Consider the following 11,045-nt stretch of genomic DNA (forward strand, 5'->3'; position numbering starts at 1 on the left):
GGCTCTAGGCACTTGGGCTTCAGTAGTTATGGCACGTGGGCTCAGTAGTTGTGGCTTGTGGTCTCTAGAGCACAGGCTCGGTAGTCGTGGCGCACGGGCTTAGTTGCTCTGCGGCATGTGGATCTTCCCGGACCAGGGCTTGAACCCGTGTCCCCTGCGTTGGCAGGCAGATTCTTAACCACTGTGCCACCAGGGAAGCTCTTACATTTATTTTTGATCCATTTCAAGTTAATTTTATATACCATGTGAGCTAAGGGTCCAGCCTCATTCCCTTATGTGTGTGCTGTCCAGTTTTCCTAGCACCATTTGTTGAAGACTACTCTTTTCTCATTGAATGATCTTGGCAACCTTGTCAAAAATTACTTGGCTGTATAGATTTATTTCTGAACTCTCAATTCTATTCCACTGATTTATATGTCTATCCTTATGTCAGCATCACACTGTTTGATTACTGTAGCTTTATAATAGTTCTGAAATCAGGCAGTGTGAGTCTTCCAACTGTGTTTTTTATTTCAGGATTGTTTTGGCTGTTCGGGGTCCCTTGTAATTCCATACGAATTTTAGGATCAGCTCTTCCATTTCTGTAAGAATACCAGCTGGGATTTTGGTAGGGATTTCATTGAAATCTGTAGATCGCTTTGGGTAGTATTGCCTTGTCTACTTCACAGTGTAGAGCACTGTCTTACAGAAGGTAGCGCACAGAAGGAGGGCTTGTTTAGTCACTTCTGGGCTCCAGCCCCAAAGTCTGATGTGGAAGGTCTGGCCCCAAGCCCAGGAATGTGCCAGTTTAACAAGGTCCCCCATGAGTCCTAGGGACTCCAAGGTTTGAGAACCACTCTGGCCTTACCCACCTTCCCTAGGGAGGGGGTCTGGGGTTCAGCAAGAGCGTGTTTCCTAGTTTGAAAATGGCCAGTTCGTGGGCAGGAGCAGTCTTCACAGCTACTTCCTGTTCAGCCCCCTCTTGGCATTTTGGCCCTGCTTGACCTCTGGGAGTAAGGTCATTGGAATGTGTTCCAGTTGACTTTTGTGAAGCAGCATTTATTGGGCCGAGTTCAGGAGCTCTCGGGGTGGCAGAGGGTGGGTGACATTTATGGAATCTCCCTGTCTTTTCCATACTGCCTTTTCTCCCAGAGGCCAGGGTGGTGTGCCTGTCTGACCTGCACTGAGTCCTCGATTCGGCTGGGAGGTCCTCTTGTTCATTGCGTCTTGTTTCTTGCCATCAGACCTCGGATACATTTCCAAACCTCTCTCTATCTGAGCACCTCTGATCTCAGAGCCCTGGGGCCCAGCAGACCTTGCTGGGATCTGCTGAGGAGACAGACCTTGCAGGTGGTGCCCGGCCCTGCCCTGCTCGCTCCAGACTCGGCCCTTCAGGCCGCGCTCCCTCCTGTGCATACGCTCTTGCCCCCTGGCACACGCCTCCCTGCCCTTTTCTCCTGGTTCTTTCCTGATCATCCTTCAGTCTCACCTCGCCGACAGCTCCTAGGGCAGCTCTGCCTGACCGCCTGTCTGACCCCAGGTTCGTGCTCTCAGAGCACCACGTTCTTCACCGCTGTAGCTCCCCTTACCTGTGGCAGCCTTACATGTCCTCGTGTGACCGTTTGATTAACGACGTGTCTCTCACCAGACTTGAAAATCCAGGAGTCAAGAAGATTGATCCCCAGCACCCAGCACAGTGCCTGGCACGGGGCAGGTGCTCAGCCAAACACCTGCTGGGTGGTTGGGGTTGGTGGGAGGTCGGTGGAGGCACGAATGGGCGGGTGCAGTGATGGGTAGGCGGGGTGAGCAGTGACAGGTAGATAGATGATGGCTGAGTGGCTGGCTGGCTGGCTGGCGGGGAAGCACCAGTCAGTGAGTTTCCAGAACCTCCTTCCTCTCCACTTTATCAGACAAACGCTCCTTGGGACCTGTTGTTTGACTGTCCTTCAGGACACACAGGTGACTGAGACACCTGGAAAAGACACAGAACATCGCCAGGGCTGGGACCCAGTGTCCCAGAGGATGGTGGCAGCGTGTGGGGCTGGAGGGGGCGCCTGACGACTCTTCTGTGCCGCCTCTCCCCTCCCGGGACAAGACCTTCTCTGAGGAAGAAGTCCTCTGCTCCTCTCCCCCCCTCCCCCCCCCCAGCGACCCCAGGACTTCACCGGCCCCTCCTCCCCTCCTGGAACCTTAACAGCCCGCCTCCCTGCGTCCCTCCCTCTCCCATGAGTTGACTTGTTCAGGTAGTGCCCCAGCAGCCTTGTTCTGCCCTGTGGCCTCTTCTCCTCTTAACCCTTTGCAGTCTGGTTCAACGGCCCCGGCTGTGCCCTCCACCGCCCCTCTGCAGGCTTCCAGGGGCTGCTAATGGGCTCATTTTGTGCTCCTCCTGACCTCTGAGTAACACTTGCTACCACTGCCCAGCCCTTCCCGCCACTTCTTTATTATCCTATTAGTTAAAGTGTTTTCAAAGAGCCCCGCCCCCACCTGCCCACCACCACTGGACGCCAGAGTGACCAGTGGGGCATCTCAAATGCCGAGGCCTGGGCCCTCAGGGTGGTTGGCGTGAGCAGCCCGTGCTGAGAATCAGAGTGGGGACAGCGTCTCCTGGGTCCTGCCCAGCGCCCCCAGCCGAGCTGTCTCTCACCTGGATTATTCCACCGGCTTCCAACACGGGACTCCGCTCCTTCCAGCTTCCCTGAGGGCGGTCCTCGCAGCAGCGGTGTCCGCTCACATCACTCCTCTCTCCACACCTCCCTTAGCACGGAATCTGCTGCCTTCTCGCATCTCCCTCCTCACTCACCGGCCTCCAGGCTGCCGTGCCCCTGCTGGGGCGGCAGGGTCAAGGACCCCCACCCCCACCCCATTGCCGTGGTGTTCCCCTGGCCCCTCTCTCCCCGTTACATGACGCAGCCCTGGTGTGTTTGCCTGGCCCACCCCCAGTGAAATGGAGGCTCTGTGAGGACAGAGGCGCGTGGTTTGTCTGCAGGGGAGGTTTCCCCGGCACCCAGCATCTGAGGTGCTTGGCGTTTGCTGAGCAAATGACCGTGTGGCTTCACGGGGAGGTGTGTGTCCAGGAAGCAGCCGATCCGAGAGCTGCGGGGGTGGCATGGTGTTCCGCGGAACCCAGCCTGGGAAATGGTGCAGGATGACACCCCTCGTAGGATGTGTCCATACGGGTGCCTTGCTCATCCTCGTAATGTGCAGTCAGCAACGTCCCTGCTTGTATTCCAGCTGCTTCTGCTCTCCTGTCCTTTGAGAACTGGCTTATGTCCTTGCCCCTCCCGCTGCCTCCCCTGGGAGTGAGGTTCAAGTCCCGTCCTGACATCATCGAGTTTGGGGGTGGGGGGCAGCGGCTGCCACTCATGCCCTGAAAGCCCGCCGAGCTGTACACTTAGGGTTTGTGTTGCTTTTTAAAGGTGTGTCACCCTTCAGTAAAAAGCTATCTTTTTATTGGATGAGAACAAGTGAAGGGCTGGGCTCAGGCACCGTCTCAGAGGGAAGCAGGGAGCCTCGTGTCCATGCCCCCCCTCAGCCCGGGCAGGTGTAGCTCCCCCGGCCAGGAGCTGTGTGGGGTTGTGCAGGGTGGGTTGCAGCCTGCCCTGTGCACGAGGGCGTGTGGGGGGAGGGTAGGCCGGCCGAGGCCCCGAGGAGGCAGGGGCGTCACGCCGAGGAGTTCCCGCTGTACTCTGGGCAGTCGGGAGGCAGGCGGGCAGGCAGGAGGGGTGCCACAGTGTCTGGGCAGCCTGGTGACTGGCGGGTGGCAGGCAGGACCGTGCCCAAACCGGGCAGTGGGGCCGGGGGGCCGAGGGGGTCCAGGTTCAGAGCTGTCCAGGAGATGACGGGCGCCCAAGGAGGGAGAGGAGAGAGAAGGGGCGCCGACCCACCCTGGCCGCCCAGTGGCGGTTCTCCTCCCGACCCTCCTCCTCCTCCGAGGGCTTCTCCCCGCCCGCCGGCTCTTCCCTGCCTCCGCATCACAGTGTCTTCTCTGTCTTCCCACTGCACCACTGCCCGGAAACTTCGTGGCTTCGAGCAGCGCTTTGCTACTCATACCTCTCAGGACTCTGGGGCTGGGATGCGGGCGGAGTCCAGCATGGACGGCTCTTCCCTGCTTCACCACGGCCGGGCCTCTGGGCCCCGCACACCTCTCTTCCCTCCGCGGGGCCTCCGCACTGCAGACTTCTCCATGCCAGCTGAGCTCTGAGAGGAGAAGGTGACGCTGCCTGCTCCTCGAGACCAGGCTCGGCCCTGCCAGCGGGATGCTTCCGCCATGTTGTTTTAGTCAAAGAAGTGAGAGGCCGGATTCCAGGGGAGGGGCACAGGCCCCCGTCTCCGTAGAGCGGAAGTCACAGCCGCACCAGCCATGGGAAAGCAGAGAGAGCTTCAGTACCTATGTTCTTGCCTGAAAAGCATTTAGGATGCTCCTCAGCTGAGAGAGCCCATGAGTTCTGATCGCATCTCCCACAGGCACACAGGGCGTGTCAGCCGCGTCTGTGCCCAGCGTGGTGTGCCGATCGATCGCAGGGCTGTCCATCCGCTCCCCGCAACCCCTCATCCTCTCTGGAGCGGTGGGGGGGGGGGATGCTGGGCCTAGGGCACCCCTCCCCGCACGCGAGGCCGAGCGGGCTCACTGGCCGCCTCGCCTGCCGGTTCCTATTTCCTGCGAAGCTCGTGGCAGCTGTGCACAGTCGGCCTGGCTCTCGGCCTGGCCCTGTCTGTATGCCAAGCAGAGCAGAAGAGGGGGGCTCGGGGGCATGAGTGGGGAGACCCATGTCCACAGACACCCACCTCGACCCCTCCCCAGGCTGCCCAGCCACCCTTGATCGAGCTCCCGGGCCGGTCCACACACCTTCTCCCCGCGGACCCTCTGTCCCAACGCTCTCAATGGCAACTGCATTTTTTGGTGTCTTTTACCTTTATAACTTATAAAATTTAACTTTTCATTTTGAAAAACTTCAGACCAACGGAAAACTTGCAGATTTCAGTAACTCCCATAGCCTCAGGTCCACCCAGAGTCACCCACTGCCAACACTGGGCCACGTTTGCCTTCTCTCCGAGCATGAAGCTGTGAACAGGGGCTTGTGAGGACCCTCAGGCCAGGCCCCCGGCCACCTCCCCTTCCCCTGTGGCACCTGCCATCTGTCGCTGCCCGTTAATGCAGCCCGCCCCTCCTGGCCCGGCATCCCGCAGGTCTCCCCATGTCCTTTCCTTCTCCTGTCACCTGGCCCATCTTTGTTCCCCAGGACATGCAGCACTGAAGAGTTGGGGCTCCCTGCTTGGTGGGAGGTCCCTCAGCCTGGGTCTTCGGGGCGTTTCTATCCCTGTGAGGCTGCGCTCTGGGGACAGGCCTGGTCCCCCCACCCCCTTGCCCGCCGCTGCTGCCGTGCCGGGCTGCCCTGGGCGGTGCGGGAACTGCCCTCCCCAATCATGTGCGCCCACCTCCTTCCCTGAGGAAAGGCCCTTCCTGCTTCCAGCCCGCCGGGGTCGCCCTGGTCAGCGTCCACTCCAGCCCCAGCGACCAGATGCTGTGGGCCCTGGACAGCAGGTGGAACGTGCACGTCCGAGTTGGGATCACCGAGGAGATGCCGGTGGGGACCGACTGGGAGCACGTGCCAGGTAGAGGCGCTGGGTGGGCGGTGGCCACTGCGGCCACACTGGGGCCTGGTTTGTTTCCGAGGCTCTGCTGAGGCAGGTGACGGCAAGCGTCTACCTCAGTGTTCCCCAGTGTGGGCACCCCACAAGCAGAGCACCAGCCCCATGTCCTTGGGGTTCCTTGTCGGATGACCGTTTCTGGACCACCTGGGCTCTGGTCCTCGGGTCTTGGGCTCTTGCAGCCTTGCCGGCCCTGCAGACAGGGCGTCCTTTCCCTGGGCTCCCACTCGGTGCCCAGCCAGGGGGAGAGCAGGCTTGTGGGGAGGGTCGGTCCGTCCCTTCCGCGGCCGGGACTGAGGGCAGACAGATGCTCCGTTTGCCTGCAGGGTTGCAGGCCTGCCAGCTGGCCCTGAGCGCCAGGACCGTGTGGGCCCGCTGCCCCAACGGGGATCTCGCCCGACGGTACGGCGTCACCGACAGAAACCCTGCCGGAGACTACTGGAAGAAGATTCCCGGGCACGTGACGTGTTTCACAGGCAGGTGCCAGGGCACTGGGGCTCCCGTGGATGGCGTCGGTGGGGCTCTGGCGGGGGGCTGGGGCGGTGCTGCTCCCACGGGGCTGGTTCACCCACACGGGAGCCCATCCCAGGGTCACACCTGCCGGGGGCCACGCAGCACCCGGACTCTGCCAGGGTCTCCCGGGAAGAGGACAGGGCGCCAGGCCGCCCCCTTGAAGGCCGGGGAAGCCGAGGTGCCGGTCGGGGGGTGCCCGGGGCCCCACCGCTAGGCAGCGCATGTGCAGACGTGGAGCCGGGCTGGGGAGTAACGGGCGTGCGGCTGGCTCTTGTCCCTGCAGTGACCTTGTCAGACGAGCTGTGGGCAGTGGGCCCCGCCGGCTCCCTCCTGCAGCGGCTGACTAGGACTTTCAGCCACTCCCACGGCACCCTGAGCAGCCAGGCCACCGCCCCCCACCCCGAGGACCTGGACGACGAGTGGGAGGTCATCTGAAGGAGCTCTCGGCGGGGAGGCCACTGAGACCCGTGTGGCGGACACGGGCGGTTTTGAGTCGCTTGCCCTTGGACGTGCCTCGCCCGCTCTTGTCAGGCACGTCTATCCAGGTGGGACGCTCCGCTCTTGCTTTCCTCCGTATTTGTTTCCATCTCATTCCAGAACCCACAGCCTTGGCCGAGAGGTCCGGAGCCGTTGCTGTAGCAGCAGTGCCTCTGAACTCCCGCTGAGGCCGTCCCCGAGTGGGACGGTGGCTGCTCCAGTTGCATGCACTATGGTTACCGCCGTCTGCTGTGGTCACCTTCCCATCACTGACCGCTCCCGGGCCCGTGGAGCCCAAGGTCAGTGCCGTCCATCCACCGAATGTGTTCCTGGGATGGCTTCGTCTCCACCACAGGGTCCCCCCACCTCCTCTCTGAGACGCAGGTCCCAGCGCCCATTCCCTGCTGGCCACACCAGATGGGAAGCCAGCTGTGCCAGGACGAGGACACACGCATAGCGACATGCACACGCCACACACACCCTCCCTGCCCACTCCCAGGGGGCCGGGCTCGCCTCCAGCAGAACAGTAAAGGCCAGTGGGTGACCCGGAATACGGAAGTGTGCGTGTGTATCTGAGGCAGGTGTGGTGGGACGTGGGAACCTTAGCCATGTTAGTGACATAGGAATGTCTTAGGGTGACACTCAGCCCTGCTGCTGGTGACGTCGTGAAAACCAGAAGCACCTTCAGAGGATGAATCTACTAATTCTTGCCTTTTTTGTTTGTTGTATTACAAACCTACATGAGATACCTCACTTGAAATCAGATCTTACAAATTTAGAAGAGAACTGTATTTTCTGAAACCAGGGGAAGGCCTTTGATTCCTTCCCCTGGTCTGTCCTGAGCCTGCGCTGTTCTTGGCTGCAGCTTCAGAGGACGGACACCGCCCTGTGTGTCCTCGATGTGTGGGGCAGCCACGGGACCTACCTGCTGGCTGCGAGTGGCAGCCAGACATTGTCAGCGGGTATCTGGGGGGGTGCCCAGCGAGGTTGAAACTGGGGCCTGCTGTGGCCACGTCAGACTTCAGTCCATGGGCTCGGCCTGCAGTGCCTACCCTTGTCGCTGGCATCTGAGCTGTAGGACTCTGCAGCCCAGCCAGGCATCCGCCCTGAGCCCGCCACCCCTCCCTCTTGGAGGCAGCTCCACGGAAGGACTCCAGCCTGGCTGCTTTTTTTAGCCTGCCCTTGGCCCGGGGCCCAGTTACTCAATGCCTGTTTTCTACTAAGCAGGTGTGTCCGGGAGCCCCCAGGCCACAGGTGAAGAGCGATAAGATTTGTTCTCTGACAGGACCCAGCTAGCCATGAGGATGGAGGTTTTCCAGGTCTAAATGAGGACAAGATGCTGAAATCCCAGACCTTACTTACTACTTCACTTTTATAGAATGCGTTTTTTCAGAAGTCTGGTGACAGCAGAGGGAGCGCAGGCGGCTGAGGCTCCTCTTCTGCGTATGTTGTGCCTTTTGCCGGGCTCCTCAGATGGCAGAGCTCTCCTGAGCCCACGGGACTTTAGTGCAGTTAACCCAGTCTAGTTAGTTTGATACTTTTAAACTACTTGTAGCCTCAGTGCTTTGTACGGTTTTCTTTTCTTTTTTCTTTTCTTTTTTTTTTTTTTAAGTTGTGCTTTGAGACAGTGCAATAAACTAGACTTTTCCGAGCCTAGTCGAGTCTGATGTCTGAGTGGTGAGAAGGTGCCCTGAGTGGGCACTCAGGAAGGCTGTTCCCACTGGTGCTGCAAAGAATCTGCTGCTGGTGTTGCCAGCCCAGCCCCACGGCCAGGAGGGTGTGGGCAGACGTCATTTCGTGACCATTTTGCCCGGGGGCTGTCCTGGGGGAGTGCCACTGCAGAGGTGGCCCTGGGGAGGACACCGTACCGTGAGGCAGAGCACAGGGCCGCTGTGGGCAGGCTCTGGGGGCTCGAGACCCTGGGCCTGAGTCTTCATCCAGGACACAAAACCAGACACCAGAAGTGCCCTAGTGGAAACCAGCACATGGAAAAAAGATCACGTTCACGACAGCAGCGGGATGCATCACGTGCCGGGAAACAGCCTGAACAAGAAATGTCAGACTCGGTCGAGAGCTGGCCAAGCTCTACTGAAGACTTCCAAGAGAGCCCGAATTGGGAAGGCAGTTGACATTCCTGATGGAAGACCACAGCCATTGTGCAAAGAAAGACACCAGTCCTTTCCAAAGACATTTATGGCTATCACTCAATTTGTCAAAATTCCCACTGGGATTTTCTTTGTTGCGGGTAGGCAGAGAAGAATCCATAAAATAATGTTCATACCCACAGACACCCCCCACCCTTGACTGTGCCAGATATGCTGTGAGGGTCTCACGCGTGCAGCTTCACGTCCTCAGTAGGGCCCTGAGAGGTCAATACCATTAGCCCCAGTGAGACTCAGAGAGGCGAAGTAACTTAAGTCAGCACAAGGAGCGCTGGGATTGGAGCCCAGCTCGGTGGGACTCCAGACCTGCGCTGTCTGACGCCACCTCACTGTCTTGAGAAGAAGAAACAAATGAGGATTGCCAGGAGCGATGACGGGGGCCAGCAAACGAAGTGGGATGTGGATGGAAGGGCCAGTGACGTCGGGCAGCCCAGCGAGGTCCACGGGGAGTTAACAAGGTGAAGGCGGCACGCAGGTGAGAGGACGGGACAGTGACTTCACAGTTAACTGATGCGGCCCGCCACTTAACCATTCAGACAAACGTTAGTTAAGTGGATTAAAGAGTCTTAAAACTAGGGAGCAAAAAACTATCTGATTTCTGGATGGCAAGCACTTTCTAAACTCAGAAGTAGTGGGAAAAGTCAGAGGAAAATACTCTATAGACTTGATTTCTTCAAAATATAAAGATGCTGTGAATGAAAAACCCCGCATAAAACTAGAAGGGGAAATAGTTGCAACAAGTCGGAGGAACACCGAAGACACACGTATGGACAAAGGAGATGAAAGGGCACTGCTTAGTGCACACCCAGGGCGGGCGTGCACATGGAGCAAGCGGGGAGCCGCCGTTGGCACGGCCCTTCGGGGAAAGCCACTGGGTCCGGCAGCAGCCTTAAAACCCTCAAGTCCCGGAACTCCTCCTACTTCTGGAAGCCTGTCCTCAAGAACAAATCCTAAGTCAGGGTTAAACATACAGCGCAGCATCGTTTGTAATTGTGAAACACTAAAAACAACTGACATTCGGGAGCATTCCTCTCATGAAACAATATGCAGATGTTAGAAAGCACGTGTCTTCCCAGGGGATGTGCGTTCTGAGCAGTCAGTCATGCAGTTTCATCACAGCAGCGTTAAGTCTCTTGGGCGTGGTAATGATCACTTGAGTTTGTAGGAGATCATACATACAGGGAGAGGTAGATAATGCCAGTGGACACGTTGTACTCTTCTAACTTATGGTGGGTTTGAAATCTTTTTCATAATTCCAGGGCGCAGAGGAGGGGCAGAAAGACACTACACAAGCAGCTGGTCACGGTGGTCACCTGTAGTGTGTACCTTTTTGTATCTTTTGAATTTGAGCCATGTAAATGTGTTATTTATTCCAAAAATAAATAAAATTCACATTTTAAAGACTCAGTTCTCTCTAACATCAACTCTTTATCGTATCAGCGCTAGCTGAATCAAATACCACAAAGTAAACACCAAAGGCTTCTCAAAAATCGTATTTACACAATGTTTTACAGTATACGGAAATGCTTACTCTACAGTAAGTTTTTAAATACTAGATTTGATCTGATGTCATGTGAAAAAGTATGCATAGAAAAAAATTTGAACATATGTATATATGTGCATAGAGAAAAACAGAAGAAAATACACCAAATGCTAGTAGCAGTGGTTGTCTGGGTGGTGGGATGCCGCCAGGCAGGCGGGCAGCCTCTTTACCTGGGAGCTGCATGGAGGGGCCCCTGCCACATCCTGCCCTGGATTTCTCTGCACAATCCGAGCATTCTCCCATGAGCATGCATTCTATCAGCAGAAATTCTTTATAAAAGTCACTGAAGATGTGGGAATTCCCTGGCAGTCCAGCGGTTAGGACTCCTCACTTTCACTGCCTGGGCCCCGGATTCAGTCCCTGGTCGGGGAACTAAGATCCCGCAAGCCGCACGGTGTGGCTTAAAAAAAAAAAAAAATCACTGAGGGGCTTCCCTGGTGGCACAGTGGTTGAGAGTCCGCCTGCCGATGCAGGGGACGTGGGTTCGTGCCCCGGTCCGGGAGGATCCCACATGCCGCGGAGCGGCTGGGCCCATGAGCCATGGCCGCTCAGCCTGCGCGTCCGGAGCCTGTGCCCCGCAGCGGGAGAGGCCACAACAGTGAGAGGCCCGCGTACCGCAAAAAAAAAAAAAAAAATCACTGAGGATAGAAATCTCTTATCTTCAACCTCTGCCTTGGTTGGGATGGTTACATGTGTGTTGACATTGGTTATGACCCCTCAAA

At 57.6% G+C, this 11,045-nt stretch overlaps 1 protein-coding gene across 2 annotated transcripts in view; it reads left to right on the forward strand.

The window, feature by feature from the left end:
* The window catches only part of TECPR2 (tectonin beta-propeller repeat containing 2), a 97,933-nt gene extending 87,232 nt beyond the window's left edge, over window positions 1-10,701 (forward strand). The window contains exons 18-20 of one of the 2 annotated variants that reach the window (XM_029236569.1): window positions 5,451-5,592; window positions 5,955-6,104; window positions 6,425-10,701. In XM_029236569.1, coding sequence (XP_029092402.1) covers window positions 5,451-5,592; window positions 5,955-6,104; window positions 6,425-6,576 — 444 coding nt within the window. In that variant the 3' untranslated portion in view covers window positions 6,577-10,701. Of the gene's footprint in view, window positions 1-5,450; window positions 5,593-5,954 lie in introns of both variants that reach the window. The other variant, XM_029236568.1, reaches the window with a different exon arrangement.
* The last annotated feature ends 344 nt before the right edge of the window (window positions 10,702-11,045 follow it).

Source organism: Monodon monoceros, unplaced genomic scaffold (genome assembly GCF_005190385.1).
Source record: "Monodon monoceros isolate NGI ecotype Baffin Bay Population unplaced genomic scaffold, NGI_Narwhal_1 Super_Scaffold_21, whole genome shotgun sequence".
NCBI classification, from domain to species: domain Eukaryota; kingdom Metazoa; phylum Chordata; class Mammalia; order Artiodactyla; family Monodontidae; genus Monodon; species Monodon monoceros.